This window comes from Fusarium keratoplasticum, chromosome 4 (genome assembly GCF_025433545.1).
Source record: "Fusarium keratoplasticum isolate Fu6.1 chromosome 4, whole genome shotgun sequence".
Lineage (NCBI taxonomy): Eukaryota > Fungi > Ascomycota > Sordariomycetes > Hypocreales > Nectriaceae > Fusarium > Fusarium keratoplasticum.
The window spans coordinates 4,630,921-4,658,351 of record NC_070532.1 but is presented as its reverse complement, the minus strand read 5'-3'; the positions used below and the strand labels follow the sequence as shown (position 1 = coordinate 4,658,351).

The 27,431-nt window shown below is 51.7% G+C and overlaps 11 protein-coding genes and 1 pseudogene across 12 annotated transcripts, besides 1 other annotated feature; 6 read left to right on the top strand and 6 right to left on the bottom strand.

Moving 5' to 3' along the window:
• Positions 1 to 160: 160 nt before the first annotated feature.
• NCS57_00646000 (uncharacterized protein) lies at positions 161 to 1,222 on the bottom strand (the record flags this gene model as incomplete). Its single annotated transcript, XM_053056348.1, has 3 exons — positions 161 to 764; positions 813 to 1,113; positions 1,165 to 1,222. The coding sequence occupies 3 exons, from the start codon at positions 1,220 to 1,222 to the stop codon at positions 161 to 163; spliced, it is 963 nt and encodes a 320-aa protein (XP_052915303.1).
• Positions 1,223 to 3,445: 2,223 nt separating this feature from the next.
• On the top strand, positions 3,446 to 5,109 carry NCS57_00645900 (uncharacterized protein; the record flags this gene model as incomplete). The annotated part of the gene is made up of 5 exons (XM_053056347.1): positions 3,446 to 3,641; positions 3,688 to 4,653; positions 4,706 to 4,783; positions 4,838 to 4,974; positions 5,095 to 5,109. 5 exons carry the CDS (start codon positions 3,446 to 3,448, stop codon positions 5,107 to 5,109), a joined length of 1,392 nt encoding a protein of 463 aa, XP_052915302.1.
• A 2,774-nt stretch (positions 5,110 to 7,883) lies between these two features.
• NCS57_00645800 (uncharacterized protein) lies at positions 7,884 to 9,176 on the top strand (the record flags this gene model as incomplete). The annotated part of the gene is made up of 5 exons (XM_053056346.1): positions 7,884 to 7,920; positions 7,978 to 8,223; positions 8,273 to 8,637; positions 8,687 to 8,727; positions 8,777 to 9,176. The coding sequence occupies 5 exons, from the start codon at positions 7,884 to 7,886 to the stop codon at positions 9,174 to 9,176; spliced, it is 1,089 nt and encodes a 362-aa protein (XP_052915301.1).
• A 1,733-nt stretch (positions 9,177 to 10,909) lies between these two features.
• NCS57_00645700 (uncharacterized protein) lies at positions 10,910 to 11,827 on the bottom strand (the record flags this gene model as incomplete). The annotated part of the gene is made up of 1 exon (XM_053056345.1): positions 10,910 to 11,827. The coding sequence occupies one exon, from the start codon at positions 11,825 to 11,827 to the stop codon at positions 10,910 to 10,912; it is 918 nt and encodes a 305-aa protein (XP_052915300.1).
• A 1,345-nt stretch (positions 11,828 to 13,172) lies between these two features.
• On the top strand, positions 13,173 to 13,757 carry NCS57_00645600 (uncharacterized protein; the record flags this gene model as incomplete). Its single annotated transcript, XM_053056344.1, has 2 exons — positions 13,173 to 13,612; positions 13,673 to 13,757. The coding sequence occupies 2 exons, from the start codon at positions 13,173 to 13,175 to the stop codon at positions 13,755 to 13,757; spliced, it is 525 nt and encodes a 174-aa protein (XP_052915299.1).
• Positions 13,758 to 15,669: 1,912 nt separating this feature from the next.
• Positions 15,670 to 16,458, top strand: NCS57_00645500 (uncharacterized protein; the record flags this gene model as incomplete). The annotated part of the gene is made up of 1 exon (XM_053056343.1): positions 15,670 to 16,458. The coding sequence occupies exon 1, from the start codon at positions 15,727 to 15,729 to the stop codon at positions 16,456 to 16,458; it is 732 nt and encodes a 243-aa protein (XP_052915298.1). The 5' UTR covers positions 15,670 to 15,726.
• A 448-nt stretch (positions 16,459 to 16,906) lies between these two features.
• NCS57_00645400 (uncharacterized protein) lies at positions 16,907 to 18,104 on the bottom strand (the record flags this gene model as incomplete). Its single annotated transcript, XM_053056342.1, has 3 exons — positions 17,951 to 18,104; positions 17,875 to 17,894; positions 16,907 to 17,818 (listed from the first exon to the last, which is right to left on the bottom strand). The coding sequence occupies exons 1-3, from the start codon at positions 18,084 to 18,086 to the stop codon at positions 16,907 to 16,909; spliced, it is 1,068 nt and encodes a 355-aa protein (XP_052915297.1). The 5' UTR covers positions 18,087 to 18,104.
• A 917-nt stretch (positions 18,105 to 19,021) lies between these two features.
• NCS57_00645300 lies at positions 19,022 to 20,586 on the top strand (annotated as a pseudogene). The gene is made up of 2 exons: positions 19,022 to 19,313; positions 19,373 to 20,586.
• Positions 19,022 to 20,586: a sequence feature.
• A 197-nt stretch (positions 20,587 to 20,783) lies between these two features.
• On the bottom strand, positions 20,784 to 21,059 carry NCS57_00645200 (uncharacterized protein; the record flags this gene model as incomplete). The annotated part of the gene is made up of 1 exon (XM_053056341.1): positions 20,784 to 21,059. The coding sequence occupies one exon, from the start codon at positions 21,057 to 21,059 to the stop codon at positions 20,784 to 20,786; it is 276 nt and encodes a 91-aa protein (XP_052915296.1).
• A 676-nt stretch (positions 21,060 to 21,735) lies between these two features.
• On the bottom strand, positions 21,736 to 22,602 carry NCS57_00645100 (DUF5071 domain-containing protein; the record flags this gene model as incomplete). Its single annotated transcript, XM_053056340.1, has 1 exon — positions 21,736 to 22,602. Exon 1 carries the CDS (start codon positions 22,588 to 22,590, stop codon positions 21,736 to 21,738), a length of 855 nt encoding a protein of 284 aa, XP_052915295.1. The 5' UTR covers positions 22,591 to 22,602.
• Positions 22,603 to 23,416: 814 nt separating this feature from the next.
• NCS57_00645000 (uncharacterized protein) lies at positions 23,417 to 23,896 on the top strand (the record flags this gene model as incomplete). The annotated part of the gene is made up of 1 exon (XM_053056339.1): positions 23,417 to 23,896. One exon carries the CDS (start codon positions 23,417 to 23,419, stop codon positions 23,894 to 23,896), a length of 480 nt encoding a protein of 159 aa, XP_052915294.1.
• A 1,500-nt stretch (positions 23,897 to 25,396) lies between these two features.
• On the bottom strand, positions 25,397 to 26,821 carry NCS57_00644900 (uncharacterized protein; the record flags this gene model as incomplete). Its single annotated transcript, XM_053056338.1, has 3 exons — positions 25,397 to 26,049; positions 26,111 to 26,551; positions 26,602 to 26,821. The coding sequence occupies 3 exons, from the start codon at positions 26,819 to 26,821 to the stop codon at positions 25,397 to 25,399; spliced, it is 1,314 nt and encodes a 437-aa protein (XP_052915293.1).
• Positions 26,822 to 27,431: the final 610 nt, after the last annotated feature.

The window sequence follows — 27,431 nt, the reverse complement described above, 5'->3', positions numbered from 1 at the left end:
AGTGGTTTAGTGACGTTCGAGATGGTGGCATCGATGCGGGGGAGGGTGTGGCTAGTCCACGATGAGTTTAGTCGAGTTTTGTTGAGGATGATGATGGGAGATTAATTAATAGAATGTGTTATTTGAGTGGTACAAGGTCATACATGTTCAGTATGTACATTCACGCCGAAAACGTGTCGCCGCCATTCTCCAGATACTCCGTCTCCTCCGCCGTTGGCTCCCTCCTCAACGCCTTGTTCCGGTGAGGATATCGTCCAAACCTCTCGATAATCACCTGGTGCTTCTTTTCAAAATCGACATTGATCTTGCCGAATGCCTTGGCAGTCTCGGGGTCCGCCTGAGCAACCTCTCTAGCCTTCTTCTCATATTCATCTGCCCCGCCTGTGCCCTCCAGGAGACTGAGGATGTCCTGCTGCATGCGTTCATACCCCAACACGGCCTTTTCATGGGCCGACACGTCTTCTGAGTGCATGAGGGGCATGTAGAGCCAGTTTCGGTGCGAAAATTGCCATCGTAGCTCGGGAGCATTGTAAGGTAGGCCTTTTTCGAGAGCTTTCAGCGTGAGCTGCACTGCGAGGGGATCGAAGAAGGTGAAGCAGACGGCTGCCTCAGCGCCACGATAGCAGTTTCGGGGGATCTGATCCAACAAGATGACCAGACTCAACCAGTCCAAAGGGTCGCGCGGCTGGGCGACGGCCAGAATGTCCTCAACTGATGTGATCCCCGCGGCCTTGATGGCTTCAAGAATGGGGCTAAACCTAGCACTGTGGCCGTGAGTTTATGGGCCAATTGGTGATGGGAGAGTGACTTACACGCAGATGTCGTCAAATTCCTTGCCGCCAAAGAACCATCGGCGCTGATTCTCGGCTCGAGGAATAGCTCGATCGGCCTCACTCGTCAGATGCTCAAACCAAAAGCTCCGCAGTTCCTCGAGCTTATTGTGGGTGAGGTGTTCTTTGAGACCGTCAAGGTTTTTCGCCGTTTGAGAGTCCATATTTGGCGACAGCTTCCGGGCCGATGAGCTGAAAGTGTTTATCCCGGCAAAGTAACGATGGTACACCCTCGCTGGCAACGAGCTTGAGGAAGATAGCTGGGACAGAGCGAGTCGATGATCTGAAACCCATTCAGCACTTAGATAGCAGAATAGTATAAAGAACAACCAACATGCTACACGGCGTGCTGGGCCACGCGCAGCAGCCGATGCTCTCACCAAGGCTCTCATGATGAAGGTTGACAGAGCGAGATGACAACTCACCTGAGATTTTCGAGACGCCGCAACTCTTGACTTTCAAGTACAACGAAACAAGAGAGTTTAGACCCGGGAAACCAAGTCAATTAAAGTAACTAGCCGATGAGTAATGACATCAAGCTAGCGATTGGATTTGTCAAGATGTGTCCAGTTCGGTGTTCGCTCGTTACCCGACTTCCGATCGGATCCACTTCCCCCGGATCATCGGGCGTCCGAGGTTGGATCCGGAGCATGCTCCGTCTTGATTGCCTGGCTGGGTCATCTGAAGCCGGACTGAAGACGGCGGGTGCCGGGTGCATATTGAATATCTTGGCAGGTCAAGTTTGGACAGTACGCACTTGGATTGCGGCATTGGGTTTGTCCATATAGCCTCTCTTGAGGGCGGCTCAATATTCAAGGCTAAAGTGGAGTTCAATTCATCGGCCCTACCCAAAACACAGCAGTCTTATCACCCTCGTCTTGATGAGATGACGGGCGATACGCACACGAACTTCTGGCGCGCCGACTCACAACCTTGGGCGATTGATGCAACGCAGCCTCGCTAGATTTCGAGTTCTATGACATTTGACTCAAAGCTTCCAAAGTCACGTTCGAACCAAGTTTCTGAAATCTCCGCCTCGCTTATGGCTTTGTCCCTCGTTTTTGCCCAAATGCCGTGCCACTTTCCTTTCATTTGCACCTCAACCCTGTCTGCCACATTCAGTATTCTTGCCCATCCTTCTTTGTCCACGGACTCTTCAGCGAGTATGGTGACGGTATTATACAAGGTCATACCGGGACCGATTTCGACATATGTCTCGTTGTTCGGGGAGCTATCTCTTGGTGGAAGAACTCGGCTGCCAAAATTCACCATCGGTAGGTTGTCGGGGGCGATGTGGAAGAGTCCCAGGCCGAAGGCTTCCGGGTCGAGTGGACTGCTGATATTGAGAAATGTTACCGGCATGGTACTGTTGTTCGTTACTTGTATGTGGATGATGATTATGGGATCCTTGTTGACCTGCTTGATGTTGATGGTGAGATTTCGAGCTTGCTCAGCCTTCCTCTCTACAGTCTCCCGCTCGAGGGTCATCTTTTCCCGTTGTTTCTCTACACATTCCCGCTCCTTAGGCGTAGGCGCAGTGCATCGATGTGGGATTCCCTTCCAGCCAGCGTACTTTCGGAGGCACTCCATATGCGAAGGCATGCAAACTTCATACGTTGGCCTTGCCCAAGCATGGCTTTCGAGCAGCCCAAGCATGGCGAGCCACAGGAATAGAACTCGGAGTCCAAATGGGCAAGCCATGGCTGTTTGTGATGATGGGGTTACTGATTGGTTGGTAATGGTAAGTGCCCAGACGAATGATATAGGAGTGGTAACTTGATGCGCGGCTGGCGGCGGGACATTTGACGAGCATTTAACCCAAATACAAGAGCATCAGAATCTTTGGGGCAAGCGAATTGATGACACATAAGAGGGAGGTATAAAGATGTTCTCGGTCCTTTTGACTCTGGGATGTGTCATCTTCTCTTCCAAGTCAGCGTGACGTTCTTCTGTTGTACTGTGAGGCAAGTACGTTATATGGGCTACGTGAGTCAATATCAGAGAGAGGATGCGGCAAAAAGCATGTTTCTCGGCCGTCCGGTTAGAAGGAGGGATCTTCTGGTATTTACCTGCCCATGCGATGGGGGATTTGGAGCAGAGTCCCTGAACTGTAGTCTAAAGCCAGCCATATGAAAGGTATAACATCAATGGATAATAGCTATTTATTATTTAATAATAGCGTACCTCTACTCATGGCTTATCATTGTGTTATAGGTCTATTCTTAGAGAAATCTCTGATAATGGAAGGATATTATGTTAATTTCTTCCCCCAAGGCCAGAAGTTATCTCACGACCATGACGCAAGTCATCCATCACAATGTCCTGGACCCCCCTTCAACCAGGCAGGTACAAGAGCCCTACCGAGATGTACTTGCTTTCGAGGTATAAAATGTCTGTTGTAGGTTCTTTCCCTCAAGCCAGCCGGACTTGGCTGCTCCTGCACGCAGTGCCAAAACCTAAGTCTCCTCATAAACCCTCATAAACCCTCATCGGAAAGCTTGACTCTCCCTTCAAATACTAATAGGTTCGTCATCAAAGATCATCATTATTTTTTCAAATTCCTTTTTTTAGAGATCTGCGGCCACGTCACCACCCGGACGAGTCCCGTCGCCAAAATGTGGTCATCATCCTTTCTCTTTGTGGCCATCGCATGGCTAATCGCCGTCAACGCACAAAAATATGACCCCGGAGACAAGTATCCGAAGCCTGGTCGGCCATTGGCACACATCACCGAACGACACAACACATGTGGACAAGAAGGGATGGCAGGCGACTACTCAGGTTATATATCAATAGCAATCGAGAGCAAACGTAAGAGCCGCAAACAGGTTCGTCGAACACTGCTAATCCGTACAAGCTAAAGAGAAAATCCAAACCGGGAAACAAGTCCCAATTAAGGAACATGCAAACATGTTCTTCTGGTTCTTTGAAGCTCGACACAAACCCCAAGACGCGCCCGTCATCCTCTTCCTAAACGGCGGCCCCGGAATCTCGTCCATCTACAGAGTCTTTGACGGCAGTGGCCCTTGCAACATCGACTGGCAGGGCAACATAGGCCCTAATCCTCACAGTCTCAACGAGTACGCCCACATCCTTTACGTCGACCAGCCAGTCGGCGCGGGCTTCTCCTTTGGCAATGCCAACTTCACCGACAACCTAAAGGCAGCAGAATACCTGTATCAATTCATGCAGCACTTTTATTTCGAGTTTCCCCAATACCGCAAGAATGAGTTTGGCATCTGGACTTCGGACTGGGGCGATACTGCTGGACTTGCCCTCGCTGAGAGGATCCTCAAGAAGAACGTCGGCCTCACGTGGATGAGCGTGGGTCTGGAGGGCGAGCTCCCGATTAGACTCTCCATGATGGGTTTGGAGAGTCCCAAGATTGATCCCCCTTCACAGCTTGCACACATGTACATGTACGTGGCCAAGAACCCGTGGCTCTATGTCCAATCGATCGAAGATGGCGAGGATGCTCTCCGGGAGTACATGGACACACTCGAGGCCGATCTAGTAGCGTGCTCCGAGAGGAGAAAGCAAGATTGCAAAGAGGAGTTGAAGGGTTACAGGCAAGCCCTCCGTAGCTCGACAACCCCGGACGGGCTGCGGACCGAGTTTGACTTGTGGGACCTCCGAGATGCTCGGCACAATTCTGACAGATCTCGCAACATCGGGATGAGAATAACACCAGCAGCAAAATGGCTGAGTAATGCCAAGACGCAAGCACATCTTGGAGTGACGGGCGGGAAGCTGGCGCGCGAACCCATCAGGTTTGAGCCATGGAACATACAAGTGCTCAAGTCCTATTCAGCAAACCAAGAGAGTGAGTACAGAGCTGGTCAACCATCATGAGAATAAAACCTAACAAGGAACAGTCATTAGGTCCTGGAGGAAGAGTCTCAGATACGTCGTGCACTCAAAGATAAGAACTATGATCGTTGGCGGTGATGCCGGCAAGTCTCACCCATCCGCCCACCTTGTCGGTTAGGAGCTAACACCTTGAGTAGACGTCATCGCGAACCCTCTCGGCCTCCGTTGGCTCTCGCAAAACGTGACCGTGGGAATCAATCGCACGTTTGAGGTTGAGCCATTGGTCTGGGACTCGCAGAGCTTCAATCCTGAGCGGCAGAATCGGAAGCTGACTGTAGGCACGTTCAAGAGGGTGAAGCATTTTACGTTTGTTGTTGTCGAAGGGGCCGGGCACGTTATTGCGGAGAGAAGTAGGTATTGAAGTCCTGTCCGGTTCTTCTGCTGACACGAATAGAACCCAAGACGTTAGTTAAGCTCTTCTGGTCCCATGTGAGGAACAAGCCGGTAAATACACCGCTTATAGAATGGAGAGCAGACAAGGGGATCATTTAATGAGAGAGCTTGCACAACTAGGATCAGGGGAGTTGAGACTCATACGAGCTGAGCCTCGGCGGCTTCGACTTCTTCTTCCTCGTAGCTACAGATACCTAATTGACCGACCTTCTTTTCATCACACCCGAGGCTGCGAGTTGGGTTACCATGCCGGGCTTGCTAACCTGGGCTTTACTGTTGAGCAGCTAGATAGCTAAGAAGGTCCGAGTTTGTAGGGAAACTGGGTGTGGGTAGCAAGGAGAGCGATAGGCTTGTTTCTAGCCCCCAGCCAGTGGTGGTGTCGTGGATAATGGTGACTTTTTACTTTTTATGTAGCCTAGCATGTCCTTTGCGTGTGAAGACGATTAGAGGAACTTCCCCTCAGACGATAAATGTATTCTTACTATCTTCATCGTAAGAAGTTTGACGATTTTGCTAATTCCTACTTAAGCAATTGTAGCCCTTTAGACGTTCTGGCGTTCAAGACTTTAAAATCCTACACCTACCTGTAGATATCATCATGAAGCAGCTTGTATCCATACTTATTTCCTCTAATGGCTGTCTAGCTATGACGGGAAATTGTCGACGTACCGAGCGACACTGGTAGATCCAGGTTTTTTTCCGTCAAGCGAAATTCCCCAGATGATGGACCTGGCATCGGGAACCCCTGCAGGTTTCAGCTCGGCGGAAACATGCCATGTTATTCTAGCAGGCGGCAGGTATCGGACGAGGTACGGATGACCTCTTCCAGGGGGATCCCTTGCGGAAAGGGATCTTCAGGAGCAAACGTCTTTCTTAAAAAAGAAGGGAATGAGGGGGAAGAGGGACTTCTCCAACAAAGGAACCCCAATCTCATCTCCAAGGGAGGGCAGGGATTAGGAGGATGCGGCATTGTGGCCAATGTATGGGGGATTGACTCGAAATCATGCCACATGGTCTGCTTGTTCCAGGGGACGCCCCATGTTTTGATCGCGCCCTCCCCGCGGGAAAGAGGGAGAAAGACAGATTCTTGCCGCTGAACTTTTCGCTTATACGAACTACTGCCAGGAGACGAGGCATCACCTGGTGAACACATCTCAACTTTATACTCCAAGTGTCAGAGTTACCAATCTCTCCCTCTCGAGTTGGAGAAACCCGTCGTGGTCTGTGTCGTGTCGGGCCTCGGTGCGTGTAGACAGCCCTAGCGTGTGCTAACGACGCCCGAAGCGACGCTGGGAGGACCTAAGATCGACGCCGTTTATTTAAGGCTGTCAGCCCGGATCGACAGGCGCTAACTCCAACTCTGAGAGGCTTATCTGCAACCGGGCCACAGTTGCTCTGATGGCTGATGGATGAGCTCATGAAACCGGAGACTTGGTTCCGTCTGCAACAACGTGTTGGCTGCAGAAAAGAAATTTAATTTGGTTATGCAGCTCTTGGAGAACGTGTTGGTGGCGTCTTGGTCGGCCCAGGATTGGGATCCGCTGAGGAGTGGCTGGTTCCCTGGTTATGGGAATGGAGTTGTATTTGGAGAGGCGGAATTACTCTTGTGTCATTTTCTGGAAATAAAGAAAGGCGTTCGGAGCAGCCGTATGGCTGGAAGCAGCTGTGATCATGAAGTTTGCCCTCTTCGTTTCTCCTGCGTCTCGTTCCTTGCATCTCTCAGCTGCTGGTCCCTGTCACTCGCCCACCCTGCCCTTGTTTGGCATGTTTCGCGGGCACTGATGCCTGTTATCCGATGCCTGTTTGCGGGGGAAGCCTCTGAGATTTCCAACTGTAACCTCCGACTTGTTCCTACTGCAAGATGTTGGTCCAGAGATTTTCTCCAACTCGAGCAGTAGCAGACGATGTCAAGGATCTTGATCCGTCAAATACGACTCCCGTCTCCCGCGTCGAGATGGATGGGCCCAGATCCACCCGGATATGACTCGTGCTCAGTATTGCGCCCACTGCTGCCAGTGAGTAGTTAGTAGCAGCTGTCAACTCCACTGCCTGAGCACACATGGCAGATGTACTCTATTCCTGTGGTGCTATTGGTGAGGTAGTCACTGTGGTCTTGTCCTGCTGAGCTTGTGGTGCTATTCAACGCCCGATGGAAGCACGAGGCTGTCACGACATCCACCCTGTGGACACACTCGACAGCCTGAGCGCCATTTCAGAGAACTAAGCTCTTCTTACCGCTCAGTGGACTTCTGATGGCATACCCGAGATTCCTCTTGACCATCGACAATATCGAAGCGGCAGAGATGGGCACTCGCCTACGCTCCTCCCAGACAGGAGGCAGGCGTAGGAATTGTCCAGACAAGGATGGCCTCGACAAACAACAGATGCAACCGTTGAGGATGCGACTGTGCTTCCCACCCTCGAACCAACCAACGCCTCAGCCGCAGATGCCCCAAACAGGCCGTGAATCCCCCCTCCCCCTACCATTGATCGTCGCGCGGCCCGCTGGAGGAGAAGAAGCTGCGGATCCGACTACTCTCTGTCTGTGCTTTATACTTGCCTAGTCATGGCCTTGTTTTAAAACAGCCGTGAGATCGGGCGCTTCTTTAGCGTCGATGCGCCTTGCTTTTTGGAATATGTATCCTGCCGCTCCCTGTTCCGGCTGCCACTCTTTTATGTTTGCCGTTTGAGTCTGTGTTTGCTTTGTTTTGTCGAGCGTCTCCAGGAACAAACCGAAAGCCTACTCTCCTTCGAATCGACACCCGCTGACTGCGGGCTCCCATCGCCATCATGTCCGAACTATGGAAGGGCCCGCTCTACAAACCAGGTCCGCTCAAGAAAAGGTTCATCTTAGATTCCCGAGGCTAACATGCGCGCTGGGCAGTCTCACCAAGCATAGATGACATGAACATTGCGAGCATCGCCTGGGGAGTTTCCCTGGGTGTTTGCATATTCACGTTTGCAAAGGGCACACGACAGACCATCAAATCGTGGAGGAGGGGCCGCAAGATGAACCCTTACATTATTCTGTTGTGGATGGAGTGGGCGAGTAGCTCTATTATGAGTGCTATTACCTGGTGTTATCTGCGGTCTTACATCCCAGGAGGCTTTCCCTTTTTCTTTATCCTGGGTATGTCCATTAACCTGTCCAGATGACACTGACCGCTAACACAGGGTAGTCTTTCTCTGGTGTATCCAACTACAGGCCCTCATCCAGATCATCATCAACCGAATCGCCATCCTCATGGTCGTCCGACAGAACGCGAGAAAGCTCAGGCTCGGCGCATTCCTCGTCATCCTCGTTGTCAACATCAGCGTCTTTTGCATCTGGATCCCAGCTCGCCTGGGGATCAATAAGACGTGGAGGGACATCAATAACGTCTGGGACCGTATTGAAAAGGTCATATTTTTGCTCGTCGACGCCGGTCTCAACCTGTACTTTATTTATCTGGTGCGGTCGCGGCTTATTGCGAATGGTCTCACCAAGTATGGCAGATTGTTTCGCTTCAACTTGGGCATGATTGCAGTGTCCATGACGATGGATGTACGTGGGGTTTGCCTGGTAAACTAAGCTCATACTAATATTGATTCAGGTCCTTCTCATTGCCATGATGTCTCTTCCCAATGACATTGTGTAAGTCTCCTCGTTGCATCAGCCCTACTCACCCCTGACAACTCGACAGATACGTCCAATTCCATCCCCTTGCATACCTCGTCAAGCTTCACATCGAGATGAACATGGCCGATCTCATCACAAAGGTGGTCAAGGCCAGCAACCCTTCAGGCTACCCCGACTACTCAGGCTCTCGCTCCCGCACGACACAACAGGGCAAGAGTTCAGGACGTGGAGTCACCGGTAACAGCAAGCACCCAACGTCCATGTTTGCCGGCGGAAACACGACATACATCGAAGCCGGAGCCGAAGATATTGAGCTCCCAACACGCAACGAGCACGGCATCCAAAAGACTGTGAGGACCGAGGTGGTGGTCAAGCCATCGCGGCAATCCCAGTACGACGACCCAGATATGGCGAGCGAGTCGAGTTCCACGAGGCAGCTCAAGAGGGAGCACTTTCCGGTATGAGAACAAGAGAAAAACCGTTTGGCAAAAAAGAAACACTGCTTGAACTTTCTGAGTAATGATAGATGCCCGAGCATCGGCGCCGGAGCTCCCAGGCCCCAATCCTGATCCAGACGTTTGACGCGCCGTTCAGCACTGCTTAATAGTAGACGATACCCGCTTGCTTTTCCTTCTGTTTCTTTTATAAATTACGTTAGACTACAGTACTTGTATAATAGAAAACAAGGTGCGATCCTTTGTCATAGTTCTGGATTCGCACAACCGCTTCCTCAAGGCCCAAAGCCAACTCAGCTCTGGATCCACCAATTAGTGTCAATTGAGCGACTTGTCACAAAATGGAAGCAGAAGCTGATGTGATGCAACACTTCAGATCCCGAGAGATTGGGAAAAAGGAAGCAAGACGCGATGCCTGTCTCAATTCTTGATCTTGGCGGCCCACAGCCAACTTGCCCATGAGAGTTTGTGACAAGTCATTGGGCAAATCGTGGAAGAAGCCCTGTCACATTTTCGGTCATTTTTACCGAGGCATGATCGGAATTAAACTCCTCGTCTAAGCAAGGTACCGCAGCTAGCTTCAACGATCGACGAGGCCCAACAGGCCAGAGCGGACTCTCTTCCGCGCACCTGGTCTGATGCCTCGACAGACAATCTTGACAGGAAATGCCTGTCATTTATCAAGACATCTTGGCAGATTCATGACTCGAATGACAAGACGACATCTCATCTAGACGAGCCGTGGCTCAACACTCCCCGTCATCTGATCGTAATTAATTTAATCGGGATATCAGGCCATGTCTCAACCATCCTGATGATCGCCATCATGGTCCGACCTTTGAGACTGGACGACCAACATTCTGCTGGGTTCTCGTCTTCGACAAATACGATCAACACCAGTTGGGTCATCTCTGTCTCAACCCCTATCGCACATGGCCGTCACTCCAGAATTTATACCAACCCAACGCTTGATACCGGCACGGCCCTAAGCTCATATTATTTACCCGGCGAATAGATTCGGCTGGCCGTACACGCCTGACTCTCATTCTCCGTCATGCACCTGGCGGCTAAGTGCCCCTTCATCACGAAATATTCCAAGATCACAACTCGGCTTATCCGCAAAACATATTGTTCTATATGTCAGCGTGGAAGGCAAAAACGTTAGCGCTTTCTTCCAGGACTTTGTCTACGGATTGCTGCGTAGAAACGACATAGCCTTCCCTTGCGCTCACTCGGGGTACCAAGAATTGATTCGTCGGCACGTTCAACGTCCAACTACATCGATGGTTCTAATCGTTGCTACCTAGGAAAGGGTATAGACAAGATTCCTAGTGAATTTTGCCGGCTTTGCTTTTTTGCAGGTCCTGTTTTCCCTGCGTTGTGGCACTAGGATACGATGAGCGACTAGATCTGAAAGCAATGCCTCATTGTATATTAAAATGGATGAATGTTTGTCTGGGGCTCTTGATGAGGGACTCCTTGCGTTTGTCTCAACAAGCAGGCAATTATACTTGGGCCTTGCACACGGTCCTCGAGAGTAATGGATGGCTACAGCCAACCGTGGACATGGATACACTAATGTCATGGTGAACATCCGACCCTTTGAGAGAAATAGGAGTAGCCTAAAGTTTCGAGGCGCAAACGCGATTTAGGTTCTGTATATAAACAATCTGACCATCCAAGATAAAGTTTGCAACAAGAAACTACCTATTATAGCTTCTGACATCCTAGAAACCAGTGAATTACTCCATGAATCGAGCAAACCAGTCCAAGAACTGCTGGGGCTCTTTCTGAAAATAAGTATACCCATGCCAGCGCTTCGTCGTTCCCTGGATCCAATGTAATTTCTTCTCAGCGATGGGAATATTGTCATACATAGACTGGACGTCCTCAGGCCGTGTGCCAGGGTCATCATGGACCTGGTACAAAAAGGTAGGGACGTGGACATGCTTGGCGTCAGACGCTGGGGCAACGTAATCGACGTGAAAGCTTGTCTTGAGAAAGAATCGCCGGTCGACTTCCTCCATATAAGAAGATGGGGCTCCAAGTGCCTCGAGAAGAGTTTCGAAGACGAGTCGGATAGTCAGAGGTTGGGGAGCAACCATGCAACGGACGCCCTCAAAGGCTTCAGGGCGACGCTTCATGGCGGCCAGAGTTGCGTTGGCTCCGGCGCAACGACTGAAGAGGCCAATGGTCATGCCGCTCGTGTCTGGGCGGTTGCGGATATACTTGAGTGAACCAAGGACATCGCGCCACTCGTAGAAACCAAAGAGGCCGTTGTTGCCACTTCCGCTGTGGCCGTGGTTGCGTAGGTCATACGCAAGGACGTTGTATCCAGCATCATGAAGGATCTTGTAGTCGGGGATGAAGTTGACATCAAAGTCATTGCCCGGGACGAGCGAGTTCCAGGGCTCCAAGTGAGAAGGGAGACCAGCACGGCTGAACCAGTGCGGATGGTTGGCTATGATGATCTTGTTGGAACCCTTGCATGGGATGAACCATCCCTCGAGGGGAACTCCATCTTCAGATGGGAAGAAGACGTCCTCGTACTCGAGGCCAGCTTCCTCGGGGTAGTGGATGATGGGTGCGAGAGTCCAACCACGGAAGTCGTCGACCACGGCCTGGATTGTGGCATGAATTTGTTCTTCGGAGAGGGCCATCTTGGTTTGTAGATGGTGTAAGTGGATGATGTCTGTGTTGTGGCCTGGCTGAAAAAGGAGGGGCTGCGTAGGGGCTGCCGCGAGTTCTTGTTATCTTGTGGCAATATTTGAACCCATGCGAGACTTGTAAGGCCTTTTATCTTCCATCCATCTTCCGCCTCTTGGCACTCTTGATCGCGAGCAGCCAGTCCTCCACAGATCGAATCACGGCCAAGCTTCAACACCTCTCGTCACAATTACGGTCAACTGAGACTGTAAAGCTGTCAGATATCGAATTGGCTGCAGCCACTCGGCTCAAGGTTAAATCCACATGAATATTTCCGTTGTCTACTCAGTTTTGTTACTCGGACATGGAGATGGTTTCTTCGCCACCTCCGACGCGGACTTTATTTTTCCATAATCCCGTTTAACTCCAGCCTACTTTCCCCGTAACTCCAACATTTTCAAGTCGCCAAGATATGTGAGGGATATAGAATTACAGACGAATTATTTCTTAGCCACTTTAAGAACCCCAATTAAGAGTTAGAAAGGATTCTTAGGGATGGGCCAGCCTTCATGATACCCGCCCCCTCCTATCCGGATGGTTACGTGAGGGAAGGTTTCCTGGTATTCATGAATTGGCCCTGGGCGGCTCATTCTCATGAAACTTGCCATAAATGAGGGTCGAATTGTCAACCTGAGTTGAAAGACTCGCTGGTCGTATCCTGTTAAAGCTCAACGTCCTGTCTGCAACGGAGCTATTAGCAACTCTTTCAACCGAAAATGACACTCATATATATCTGACAGTAATGGGCGATGGTAATTGGCTCAATTTGCAGTCCTTGACGACAGCCGATGGAATATGCCATTGTCATATCGAGTTCTTTGTTTTTGGAATAGTATTCTTCCTCATTGATACTGCATTTCCTGCCATGTTCTCTCTTGTTAGGTGTGTGTTCATTGTTAAATTCGTATGTTCTTTGTTTGCGCAGTGGTTTTTCTCCTCTGAAAAGGGGACTTATCGTCATTCTAAACAATGCCTCTGGGCCAACCTAATAAAGAATCATTCGTACCGCGTTATGGGAAGTTAGAAACCAACCTATATAATCTCTTACCTAGAACACATGCCAGCTTCGCGGCTTGGCTGCTACAAGACTTGAAGCACGCCGCTGACAAAATTCATACTTATCTAACAGTACAGATGCATTGCATTCTCACGGAAGCCGGCACAGAATGCCGCGATAGCGTGCTAATGACAACTGCAAACATACTGGGTATCTTGACGTTCGCATTCGGCTTATTTCTATCGTTCACTGCCTTGGTAACTATCACTCGGAACGCTGACAACGAAGTTCGAGACTTGTTAATGGCTCTAGACCGGACCGATGTACATCTCGGTGATATTAACGCCTATCTAACACAATTAGACATCGAACGAGACCCGGTTCTAAAGGAGATGCGACCCACGGTGACCGGTAGTTACAGGGAGTTCCTACAAGCCCGTGATGATATCAGGGACTACTTGAAAGAATTTGCACCAGAGATTACCCAGGAACAACCTAAGCCATCCAATGGCCCCAGTCTCAACCATGGGAACACATGGCCGCAGAACCCGACTGCACCTTCACAAGCCGGACTGGACTACCATAACAATCCTTACCATACTCCCCAGGGGCCACGGAAATCATCGTCCCTGTGGACTCGTTCTAAGTGGTGGTATCACAAAAAAGAAACTGCAGCAAAGATGACAAGGTTGGAAAGTTTCAGGCAGCACTTCAATGCCATCCAGCTGACTCTTATTGCGAGGTAAGTTTGGGCAGAGTTGACCCTTCGTGTTTGGTAACTAACATGTATGTTCAATGACAGAAAGATGGAGCAACAGAAATTGTCAGTGGAATCACTGCGTCGGGCTGTTGATGGCCTCACCCTGAAGCCTGCGTACCTCGAATAGAGGCCTGTGATGGTTTTGAAAAGGTTAGTCTTCGTGACTTAGGACTGTCGGAGTCATCCTTCACAGTCGATGATCTTCAATAGGCTCTCCAAGAGGGCCCCCTAACACCGCGGCTCTGAGCTAGTATCCTTTAGGAACACTGTTAAGCTATTTTATATCTATTTTTGAGGCGATGAGATGATTTTGCCCTATGCATACTGTGAGCTACTAGTTGAAATGAATTGAAAGACCAGATTTTTATTTTATTTTATTTTTCTTTTTTTAAAACAAAAGAAAAGAAAATAGAGAAACAAGGCGTTAACCCGCTTTAGGGTATGTAGTAGGCGAACGATCCGCCATCTTCTTTGCATAAACCTTTGGTGTTGGTGGCATGTCTTGGTCCTGGGCCACGACAGACTCAGGCCAGGGGAAAATCGCGCCATCTGCTGTTCCTGGTTGCATCGCTTCCGATAAGGTTATGAGGCTTAAGCCAGAGGCCGATCTGGGCTTGATGCCCTGAAACCTTGTTCCGTTGAGGGTCTAGATCTCTAAACTCAACTTGCTTCTGGAATTTGCCAAGCCTATTGACGTAGGGTGGCACCGGCTGGTCTCATGTGGTCCTGCAAGTCGATTTTTTGGAGCGTTGCTTCTTGGACCTTGCTGGATTGGTGCATAGATGGAGATGTGAAAGAGTGAACATGATGAGATACCTCATGACCGTTATATAACGAAGCTGGGCTTGAGGAACTACACTATAACGGTAGCAAAATACCTGCTTACCAAGTGTGGACCTGAAAGCTTGCCCGATCTCTACCCTTACCCATTCGTTGTGGACTATAATTTGAAAAGTAGACATTGGGTCATCTACGTTACAAAGCTCGTGTGATCTCTTATAGCGTAGCATCCAATATCAGATGTGTTCCCCATATCGAGGAGTAAATAGACAACTTGTGCCCTGTTCAGGAATTACCACGGGCAGGTATGGATATCAAGTTACCCATTGCGAATGAGATCGTTGTACCAAAGCCTGTACAGGCTGTAGTAAGCCAAGGGGCGGTCAAACTTGTCCCCAAAGCGACATTGGATGACGTGTTTCTAGATATTAACCCTGCCAAGGTCACAGAGAGTGGCTTGGGGGATAAAAACACAACTGTTAATCAAGGTGTTTTGTGTGCCAAGCTCCTCATGGCTCAGCCTTGTTTGAGAATCTACCCACGGTAACATACGTCAGGAACACGACAGCCGATCTCAGAACAAACGTCAGACCTCAATAGCCCAGTCGAGTCGTAACTAATATCAGATACAGCCTGCATATCAAATGCAGTCAGACAAAGATGCCCAGACGCCAATGATATCAGACAAGCAAATACTATGCAGGCTTACAAAAATATCTCCTTCGTATGCCTCGTACTGCGTACGTAACCCTCCCCTTTGTAAATGCCGCACAAACAAAATGACGGGTTGCACAAGCCTCACCCGCGTGCAGCTGGTTTTTCTAGGCAGACGAAAGCCAAGAACGACGAAAACATCTGGGCGCTTAGGGAGGAAACGTGCAAAGCCCTTCCCGTCGTTTGATCTCTGGGGCAACCCGCCTGGTGAGACAGCCACGGGAAGGACACACGACAAGGTGTCAGATCCTGCTTAATCAAATCGGTACGATGCACGTTTTGGATATAGATCCATGTGATGAGGCTCCCGTGGTGATGCTTGCGGGCTTGGCTTAGTGCCTCGTGGCTGGAATGTCTTGGATGCCGTGGGCTAGCCCCGATGACCCGATGCCTTAGGGCTGGCCGCGTCCGGCAATATGGGCAAGAGGATCTGGAGAGAAGGCTTGAGTATAAATGCCGTTTACCAGCTTCCAGGTTGTCGATCCATCCTTTGTCTTCTTCTCTCCAGCTATATATCACACATAAACTCGCCACAAAAAAAGTCACTCGTTGACCCCCTCCTACTTAACCTCGACACTCGCTACAAATCCCATCTTTACACCATGAACAAGATCTTCCTCCTCGCTCTCTCGGCTACTGGTGTCCTGGCCGCCAAACGAAGCCCTCTCCTCGCCGCTCGACAGGTCGTCACCATCCCCTGCTCCGACCAAGGCCTCAAGGACTGCGGTACAGGCTGTATCCAGCAGGATTGGACCTGCTGTCCTAGCAAAGCCGGTGGCTGTCCTCCGAGTGCATACTGCGATGTGGGCGCCAACGGCGAGTATGGCTGCTGTCCTAATGGTAGTCAATGTGGTGGTGATGGCGGTGCCAACACGCGCGGCATGACCAGCACCATCGTCATTCCCGGTAGAACGACGACCATCTATAACCCACTCGACACTGAGGAGCCTCAGGGACCCATCGTGGAGACACAGACGTCTCTGATCGTTGAAGTCAGCCAAACGACCATCGATATTCCCATCTCTCAGCCCAATGGTGGCGGAACCGCCGTCCCTAGCGGTAATGGTGGCTCTGGAGGTGACGGCGGTTCTGGCGATGGTGGCTCGGGTAGTGATGGAGGTGATGGAGGTGCCGCTGGTTCGAGCGACGTGCCTCCCGTCATCCAGACTCCGAATCCCAACCCGGAGCCCAACCCTGTCCCCGTTCCTGGCACCGAGACTGCTTCCGGCACACCAGTTCCCGTCCCCACACCCGTCACCGTCAACGCGGCCTCGTACAATGGCTACAGCTGGATCGGTGGTGTCGTGGCTGGTCTCGCTGCTCTACTGCTTTAGAGCCTTTCACTAAACTTTGTCTTTCATTTGTCGCGGGAATGGCTGCTGGCTAGTGTGCAGCTAAGGAATGGTCTGGATCGTCAAAGGTGTGGCTGCAGCAGCAGTTTCAGGAACACATGCGCTAGGGACAGGTGCAGGTTGTGTGCCTGACCGGATGTAATTGTCTGTCAATATAATTAACGAACGAATCGGTTGAAGTCTCATGTTGGATCTGCTGGGTAGATGCGGGCGGATGATCACCCGTCTTACACGCATATGCGCCCTGGCATTTCGACGGTTGAACACTATAATTCGCATCAATCCTGGCAATTAGATGACAAGGAGTCAAGACCTGGTATATGAGACCGTGGACTTTGATGCTTAGCTCACAGTAACGAACTCGAACCGTTGCCAAGTGCAATTGATGGTGCGACAATGAGTATATTATTTTTACCTACACAGCTCCAGCTTACTCAATCTTGATGCAGACCTTGCCCTGGTGCTTGCCCGACCACTGGTACTCATACGCCTCCTTGAGCTGGCCCAGGGTGAAGATCTTGGGATCCACGACAGGTCGGAGCTTCTCTGGGTTGGCCTCGACAGCGCGGCACATGTCCTCCATCTGAACCCGGCTGCCGACCAAGATACCGCGGGTGGTGCAGAGGTGGGTGAGGTTGTCGAGGAATCCAGGCTGCTCCTTGTCGGTACCGCCGACAAAGCCGATGATGGTGATGACGCCGTCAATCTTGATGCTGTTGAGCGACTGCTTCATCGAAACGGGACCAGCAACCTCGACGACGTGATCGACACCGACACCGCCAGTCAGCTCCTTGGCCTTGGCGCCCCATTCCGGAGTGTCGCGGTAGTTGATGATGTGGTCGGCGCCGAGCTTCTTGAGGAGCTCCGCCTTTTCGTCTGAGCTCGTGGTCGCGATAACCTTTGCGCCGGCGGCCTTGGCGAACTGCACAGCAAAGATACTCACGCCACCGGTGCCCTGGGTGAGCACCCACTGGCCGGGCTGCACCTTCTTGTCGGTAACACCGAAGAGGGCGTTCCACGCGGTGAGACCGGCGCAGGTGAGGGTCGCGGCCTCGTGGAACTCGAGGTTGGAGGGCATGGGTACGAGACCCTGCTCGTCAAAGGCGCCGACGGTGCGGAGCGTGCCGTGGACAGCGCCACCCAGGCCAGTTTGGATGGAGAGGCCATCGAGAGAGCCGCCAATGTGTCCCTGGTTGAAGAGAGTGACGACCTTGTCGCCGGGCTTGAAGCGCGTCACATTCTTGCCGACGGCCAGGACGGTACCGGCGCCGTCAGAGCCGGGAATGACGTTGGGGACAGCCGGGAAGGGATATCGGCCGAGCGGGATGATGAGGTCACGGTACTGTGACGCTGTTAGTGAGGGGAAACTTTAACGTTACTGCAGAGGAAAAGACGCACGTTGAGGGACGCGCCCTGGACTATCGGAACGAGTTAGTTAGACTCAAGGCATTCAATTGTTGTTCCTGAAACTTACTCTTGACCAAGACCTGGCTGTCGCCGAGTTCAGCCAGAGGCTGCTCAGAGAGCTGGAGGGCGTTGAAGCCATCCTTGCCATCCTGGGCGGTGACGTTCCACTGCTGGACGGTCTGGGGAATCTTTGTCTGAGTCATTGTTGAAGATGTGATGTGATGTCGAGATGCGATGATGGGGAATCTCTTGTTTCTGGCTGATGGAGACTACCAGACCCAGGCTCTATATACCTCGTTCCTTTGATCCAGAGTCCCAAGATGCCATAGTTGGATTTGTAAGGAACCTCTCCGTGGAAAGTGCCTTGTTCCCAGCGACTGGGGACTTCCCTGGCGCAACCTCGGCGGTCCGCGGGTCCGCACGCATGGCACGGCCATACAGTAACGAGTTGTTGACGTGATGAATTATCCCGTGGATCGTTCACCGCGGAGAACAAGCCTAGCAAATGCCGTCAGTGACGGTACGGGGGACCGCTCCGGGTCACACCCTTCCAGCCTGTAACAAGCAAAGCTCGCCGTGCGAGAGTGCACCATCCCGCCTTTTGTGCTTGATAATTGATGTCGTTCCCCGCCTCGAGACCCACGTTGAGCCGGACGTTTATGTCACTTTTCCGACTTTTCGGACCCGAGTCGGGATGGTGGGCGGGGTGGTTTCTAGAAGAATTATGCGTTGACAGCTGTTTTTTTCTTGCGTGTCGTTGATCTTAGAGGTTGCATGTTCCCATGACTCGCGCCTCATGCGGTTCCGCTTTAGGTCAATTGGCGGTGTCTGCTGTGTCTTGTGGTGTCTGAGGAGTTTGCACAAACAATTAATCATGACAATGGATGGCAATGTAGGGTATGTTGATAGAGACGATATTGAGAGCTTCAGGTGAAAGTGCAGAACAAAGCCGTCTGCCGTTCCCTCCAGCAATTGACATCCATGCATCAATTGGCGTGATCCCCCTTATCGGGGTTACAGTTGCCCCGCTAACTTGATCCAAGCCAGTTCCATACTCTGGACACATGTCAGCCAGCACCTCGTCCGCGTATAGTTACACGACTTGAAGCAAAGAAACAACTGATAACTTGACCAATAGTTCCTGACTATTCATTCCATGGCTCAGATCAACATCCAGCAGAATGGACTCGGCCTCCAGCTGCCAAGCTCCAGTGGATCCTCTGCATTGACGACCCCTCGGCGCACCGCTACGCCCAACCCCGGCCCCCCCTCTGGCCTCGTCGTCTTCTCGGGTGGAAGCGCCGCGAACAATCTCGTCGACGTCTTTGAGAGCGTCCGCGAGGCTAACCAGTGCACGCTGAGCTACGTCATACCCATCTCAGACAATGGCGGCAGCAGCAGCGAGATCATCCGCGTGTTTGGTGGGCCAGGTGAGACCCCCTCTCTCTCCTTGCATGCAGGTCGCAGAGCTAGACTGACCGGGGCCAAGGTATCGGAGACGTGAGGTCGCGTCTGGTTCGTCTTATTCCAAACGACGGGAGCCCTGAGACGGCTGCTATAAAGCGCTTCTTTAACCATCGCTTGCCCAAGGCCTACAATGAGGCGAGGTCCGAATGGTTCGAGATTCTAGAGGCCACGCATCCATTATGGGACGACATTTCATCACCGAAACGCGAACTCATCCGGTCTTATCTCAATAGCTTCAATCTTGAAGTTGTGAAGCGCATGAGACCTAGCAGTCGGTTCGACTTTTCGGGCGCCAGCATTGGGAACCTGTTTCTTACCGGGGCTCGCCTCTTTACTGGTAGCTTTGAGGCGGCCATTTATCTTTTGAGCTCCATTTGTTCAGTGCCAGATCGGATAGCAGTTCTTCCTGCTCTTAATACCAATTTTGCCAGTCATATCGCTGCTGGCCTGGAAGATGGGACAATAATCACTGGCCAGAACGACATATCTCATCCCAGCGCGCCCACGGCGGCTGTTCCCGGGACATCAGCTGGCCTCCACAGCCCGACAGTATCAAGACATGAGGTGTGGGATCATCATCATGTAGAAGATGCCAACCTCCCGGGAACTCTACCAGCGCTGCGACGGCCTGCTATCGCCTTCTCCAAGGAACAGGAAGAGGACCTACCGGCAAGGATATCCCGGCTCTGGTACATCAATCCATATGGCGAGGAGATCAAGATGCCTGCCAACCCACGGGTCTTGGATGCCCTTCGCTCGGTACACAACATAGTGTACAGCATTGGCTCCCTGTTTACATCCCTCATCCCTAGTCTTGTCCTCCGCGGTGTAGGAGATGCGATTGCCAGCCCCCAGATTAGGAACAAGATCCTCATCCTCAACGGCACTACCGACCGAGAGACGGGTCCCTCTACGGCGCCCTTTACCGGCCTCGACTTTGTCCGCGCTATCGCCAACGCCTGTGCCGAATCAAGGGGTCTACCAAAGATAGAGCAAGACGAGTACTCCCAGTACGTGACGCACGTCATCTACATCGAAGGTCCAAACTCGCCCAAGGTGGATAAGCAACAGTTTGGGCAACTTGGAATCGATGCGACAAGACTGTACGGACCCAAGGATGAGACGGGTAGAGGAGGAAAATATGACGCCAAGGCGTTGACACAGGCGCTCGAATCCATCATTGGGAGAAAGGATGCCCGATCGGATAGGAGTCGGCGCAACACTCTCGTCGGATGATCAAGGTTGGTGTAATAGAGGTATTTTGCATTAAATAGGAAAATCGCTTTGGGTATGTAATTGAACCTGGGCTGACCCGTTTCGGCCGTTCTGTATATCTTCCATCATCTTGTGATACCTTTCCCTCCAGTGCGCCATGTTGTACAATCCTGTTATCCCCCAACCATTAAACTGCCACTATCCCTTCCCTCCATACATCACAGAGACCCCTGTGATAAGAATAGATAGGTCATGACGACAGGCCAGCAAGTCGATAGTAGTAGGGCGGCCATGACGGAGCTGAAGCCGACGTAGTTCTTGTCAAAGGGACCCTTCCAGCGGTCGACGAGGGCGCAGGTGCTGAAGATGACGGCGCATCCGTAGAGGGAGGCGGCCCAGAAGATCCCGAGCTTGATGGCGGAGGCGCGGTCTTCGGGGCTGAAGACGACTCCCGAGGTGTCGGGGATAAAGGTTGAAGAGAGGTTGTTGCCCATGGTGGAGGTGGGTGTGAAGTTGAGTGAGGTTGTATGTGGGTTGGAGATGGGGCCTTGTGTTTTTTGTTGGTAAAAGTTTGAGATTGATTGAGAATGTAAATTGATCCAGCAACTGTTAAACTCGCCTGCGAGTAAAGAAAGGAATTTCAGATTCCCTCCCAAACAGCGAGACGCCGTCAAGAAAAAGGCCTTCGCAATCCCCCTCCTCGTCACATCGTGAGCAACAGGGGTCTCCCAGCCCGTCACAGCGGACCATGCCTGTCGCAGGCTGGCGTCGATCAGAGGCACTATACGGCAAGCAGCCAATGAGACGTCTCAGGTGCCATCGGACCAGGCCAAGCCGGTCGCGGATTCGTCTTGGTTGGTGATGCGGGCTGCAGAGGGGGTCCAAGGCGTCCAATGGCCACGGGGGTTAAGCGCGGGGAGAGGTACAGGGGGTGGTTGATGATAAGAATAGGCTGGTCTTGATGAGTCGATGGAAGGCTTGTGATGAGCCCATTTAACAGCAAAGAAGCCAATAGCTTTGCTCTGTGAATTTCCCAAGTCCCAGCCTCTGGTCATGCTGACTTTGTTCACCGCATTGACAAGAAATTGGTTCGATTGTTTGGCGTCTTGCCTCGCGGTTACAAGCGAGTTTTGAGTGCTGCAAAATGTGACAGTGGTAAAACGTCTCGCCTCAGGCTTTCTCTAGCTTCTCTAACCATTTCCTCGCCAAGTCCGAAACCTCCCAATCGTCCTCGTCCCCTTTAGCCTCTTCCAGAAGAGCCTTGACCGTCGGCTTGAGCTCCTCCCACATGCTCAAGGGTACGCACTCATCCACAAAGTCGAGAAGACTCGCGATCCACCCTCCGTCTCCTCTCTCCTTCTCGATGAGCTGCCCGATCGGCCCCACTGTCACCTCCGGGAACCTGGCCAACTGGGCCCGACAGCCACGGAACGGGGGCCAGTTTGCGTCGGCGAGCCAGTCGAGCAGACCCGGGACGTGCGGGCGCATCTCGTCTGCGGTTTTTACGCGCTCTTGGAGAGTGCGCTCGGCGATGTAGTCGCTCTTTGTTTGGGGAATCCACACCGCCGTCGGGTCGTCCATGAAGCGGATGAGCGATGCTGCTTCGCTGCGTAGGCCCGTCGCACCTTGGTAGTGCGACGCCGTCGTGCCGGAGGCGGTTGTTTCGGATACCGCTTTCAAGGCCGGACGATAGTGGTGAAGCTCCTCAAGAGGTAGGTCCACGACGACTTCGTTGAGGGCCGTCCACGCAAGGTAAAAGCCGTCTTGGTCGTTTATCGGTGATTTGATGATGTCGGAGACGGCAGCCACTGTCGGAGCTTCCGTTGCGCGTGATCGGATCGCCTCGATCCCGGGAGGTTTGCGCTGGTGAGACTTGAAGATGGCTTGGCTGGCGGATGAGAGGATCGCTGGGACTCTAGCTCCAAATGTCTCCTCATCCAAGCCGGCGAGCAAGTCGATGTCTGTCGTGTCGCCATGGTCCCCAGCGCTTGTTGACGCATTTCCTTTCATGTCTTGAGTGCTCATCGTGAGTTTGTCTCTTGTTGATGTTTGTGAGTGGGTGCAAGTTCTTGGTGTTTAGTGTCTGTCAGCTTGCTGAAGAGATTCACTAGCAAAGCACGCCGTCAGAGTCACACCGACCTCTCAGTAAGCACTCTTCCAAAGCCACAATTGTCTAGCTCCACATGCGCATAGGCAGGCAACATTGTGACTCTGCTCAGCCTTGCTATTTTCTTACCTGATCAACCTGGGAATGGACTTACACCTTCCCTCTCGTGTGTGGTGGTCGGGAGGTTGAGTTGATGCGGCCATATGCAAGCCCACCTCGATTCTACTCCTCTCATGCACAAAACGAACATGAAAATGTCTTATTTTGTAGAATTTGTATTCGTCTATCCTTGCCTCATGTCACACAGTGGCCTAATCCCTCACCATTCGGCGCCTCCACTCGTGGCTACCCTATGTCACTGGAAGCAATCATTTCGAGAGTCAACATTGCATAACGACTACCTAAACCGATTTCTTTGTCTTTCCATCATCTTCCATTGTATCCCAGACTAGATTGAAAGGCATCGAAGTATCCTGAAGGGGCTTTGTGAGCTACTTAGTGCCAAGTCGCCCTGTTCTTTGTGCTGCTCACGAACAACATAGAAAATGGTTGATCAATACCTTTAAACAAAGATAACGATGTTTACCGATTTTCCTTTGTTCAAGGAACATTTAAGGAACATGAAAACCAGGAACCCTTCCCTTTGAATCACAAATCGACAACTCTAAAGAACCGAGACTTACAGACCGAGACAACACCGAGCTACTCTCTGGCCAGAACGATATCAGGGCGACTTTTCTAGATATGGAGACTATGATATGGCATCACTATGATTGGGATGGCGTCTACCCTAGATGCGCCAGAGACTGGGAGGTGTATGATTTCTATCTGTCCCTCCCTGAGCTCCAAGCCTCCCTCCACGAACTCTGGGATGACTGGCTCTCGAAGCAGCCCCCGGGCTACACCTTCAACCCCTGGTTAAACCACTGCATATGGGTTCTCTCCCTTGTAGAGTGCGAGCCTCTCAGGTGGTGCTACAACCGCCCCAACGCGAACAAGGAGACTTGGAACGAGACTGCTCATCTTGTCCGTCTGCTCGTGCGATGGCAGGTCGTGTATAGGATCATGGCGCAGGCTGAAGATGGGCCCTTGGATGGGGAGAGCCGCATCATCTTTGTGCGCAACACCCTCGCCATCGTTGCTGTCTGGGCTAAACTTCAGTTCTCTGGGCCGGCAACGATTCGTCACGTCAGGGGGACGTTGACTCCTCCGTCGCTTCGGTAAGTCAACTATCTGCTCGAACCTCTCGATCTCTTGTCGATAGTGTGCGTCAGGTGTCATTTGGTAAGTGCGAAGGAAGTCAACTGCGCTGACATGACGCAACGGGGTGGGTAGTTGAAGCAGATGACACTTGACAATTGACGAGACGATAAATAATCAATTACATTCTTTACCTCTTCAATAAGATTTTCAAGATTAATAACATCCAAATTCCATTATTAATTGCAAAAAGATGGTCACAAGTCCCTCAGATAGCAACATCCCATAGCTCTCAGGGAGCTGGGCTGGTAAGGCCCGAGGATCATTCGAGGAATAGGAACGCTCGATTTCACCCCTTCGCACCGGTACTCGGTCTGCATCTTTTACGCATCCAATTCGACCCGAAAAAATCCCAAAATCCTCGTGTCGGCATCAGCCGCGGAACGGCTTCCCATACAATGCGCTGAGGGCTTGGACAGTTCGGAGTTGAATCTAGGACACATGGAATGCCAGAGATCGTTGGTGACCCGTAACCGTGAGGCCAGATGGGAGCTGGTCTCGTTGTTGCGTGAAATCGCTGCAATTCTGTGTGATAAGGTCTTGTTTTTTGAGTGCAGGTGATGGGCAGGTGTTGGTGTTGAGTTGGCAGTGTCAAGGACCGTCAGGGACCGTCAGGGGTTGATATGTGACCTCATGCAGGTACCGTACCAAAAATTAGCGGAGTGGATTAAAAGTGGGCCTTGATGAGGGAAGAAGCTTCTCACAGATGGAATGAGTTTCATATACGACCTGTAGCATTACTTCAGGCCAAAGTAGAATAGACACACTCCCTGATCTCCTTCAACTAACACACTTCAACCGATCCATTAAGTCAGGAAGTTTTAACAAGACGAAAGATCCTCCAACTCATCCCATGTACAAATGATTGTGAATAGTTGCAGTTGCAGACGATATTAACCCCTTATGCCACTTTGCACAGACACCCTCAATCCCCTCTGTCCCGTTCCAGCAAACCAAAACCAAGAGATGAATCCCCTTGTTTGAATGTCGATCTTTTTATAGTTGAAGCTCGGCCCTTGATGGGATAACTGAGCCAGAAGACAGTGTGAATGTTGACTTCGAATCCAAGCCCGCCGCCGCTGCAATAAGTTAGTCTCTCATCCCTTGATCTCGGAGCCCATCATGACTTACCTCCTTTGGTAACTGTCGCGGCGTTCCTCTCATCTGCCCGTGAATAATTGCAGTTACAGACGATATTAACCCCTTTGATTTCTTCTCCCACTTTGAACACACACCATCAACTCCCTCTAGCCCATCACAGCAAACCAACACCAAGAGATAAATCTCCTAGTCTAAATGTTGACCTCGAATCTAAGCTCACCGCCACTACAAACAGTCAGTCTCTCGTCCCTTGATGTGGGAGTTATTCGTCGTGACTTACCCCCTTTGGTAGCTATCGCGACGTTCTTCTCATCTGCCAAACCTCCTCCCCAGGACAGATGAGAAGCCCTCTCAGTGATGGGACTAAAACCATCGTTGATTACGGTCCCGGACGTGCCTGTCCATCTGTTGGAACGCCCTTTCCATCTCCTCGGCCTCCCGAGCGTTCCTGAATCGTCGTGGAACATTCGCCTGGAACCCATCCCACCATGGAACGTTCGGCTCGAACCCGTCGCGTCTTGGTGCCCAACGAGGCCCCGGGCTGGCGTTCCTGGAATTTCTCCCACTCACAGTGTAGTACCCGTCGTCTTCCTGCTCTTCCTCCTCCTGCCTTCGTGGCCGGCGGTGGCCAGGGCTGACTCGTCTAGGACCGCGGTGATGGTCATCGCGTCGCAGCTGGTCATGTCTGTGCCGTCTGCGGCGGTGGGAAGATTCCGAGTCACTCTCAGAAAACTCGTCCCGCCCACCACCGTGCTCGACGCAACAACCCCCTTGGCGTCTGGCGGCATTAGGACATCCTCGATTGCGGCACGAGTGACTCGGGCAAAAGTGGGATCCCTCCAATCGTGAACGCTCGCACCTGCGTCGCCTGCAGACGTGATCAGAGCAGAACCGGCTGTTCATGCGGGCCTCCCCGGAGCAGCCTCTCCATGAGCACGTGTGCATAGAGCAGTGTCGCGAGTTTGGGTCGTTCGTGTTGTCGATGCATTGCTGGCACCCCTCGGTTATGCAAGTATCTGAGAAGTAATGGTCAGTCCAAGTCTTGTCCAGCTATTGTCTAAGATGGATGGAACTCACGAGGGGTACACCACCGGTTCTCTGGGACCCGTAGGTTGTCACGGCATCTGTTGCACTCCATCACACCGCACTTGTGCTGTGGGCAGTAGTCGCTGTTGCCATCGACTATGCCATCACAGGGGTCGCCGGGGGCCCGGCACAGGTGGTGGTAGGCACATAACTTCTCCGGATGCCCATTGCCATCTAGGGGTGTAAAGCGCCTGCAGCCTGCATACCCGCAGGGCTGGTGTTGGGAGCACATCTGTCCGTTCTGGCCCTGTGGGTAGACTTCCAGAAGACACCCCGGCTCGTCGCAGGTGTGCTGCTTGCAGAGCTGGCCGTCGGGAACCCGGATCTCTTCGCAGCCTGGCTTGCTGCATTGGTTCTCTTTGGCATGCGCTGCGCAGAACAATGTGACAGAGTCTCGACGTCTCTTGTAGCAGCCCCCCTCTGTACAGGCATCTATGTCTTGTCAGTCTTGACATTCAGACGGGATGAAAAGGGGCACGAACGGTCTGGACAAAACCATCTGTCTCCTCCTATCTGGGAGTATCTCAGGTTGTAGGGTTCAAACCTGACGTGACAATCAGGGTCGGTGCATTCGGCGTCTGGGTTGGTAAGCCTCTGCTTCATGAGTCTGGATGGTATCAACGCACGCTTCTCACAGAACTTTTCGCCCTTTATTGTCTGGTCACCACAGTTGTTTGGTCCAGCTTGACAGGCGTCTGTCATCCGTTAAATACATCTCATACTTAACTTGGACATGTAATGCTCACGGTGATGGCAGAAATAGTAAAACGCTCCCGTGGAGGAAGACCTAGCAGGTTCATTGTGACATCCCACAGCCTTGCATTTCTTCCTGGCATTTGGAGTTTGAGCCCTAGCCGGCATTCGGACGAGTGGTTGGGCGTGCCGCATGGTGTCTCGAGGTTCCGGATGTTTGGATGAGTGTCGCTGATGAGGTTATCTGTAACCTCCATGTTAGCTTGCGTTGCCGTGGACTCGACACCTCGATGAGGTTGCATGGACTGACCTTGAAGTAAGGATAGAAATCTGATGTTTTGGTCTTTGGTTATAGTAGTAGCTTGTGATGAGCAAGAATGATAATCTCAATTCAAGGGATAAAAGTCCCGTACTTATAGTCGAGATGAGGCTCTTCGTCGATAGCCCCCTTAGTCGCCAACGAGACTAAAGCCAATGGCCTCCTTCCATCCGATTCTGCCTCTTCTAAACTGGTCAGTGATTCACTGTCGAAAGCGGGTGTTCCAACTGGGCATCCGTCTTTCGGTATGTAACCCCATCCCTGTGCTCTCATAGCAAGAGGCCTCCACGGTTGGCAGCG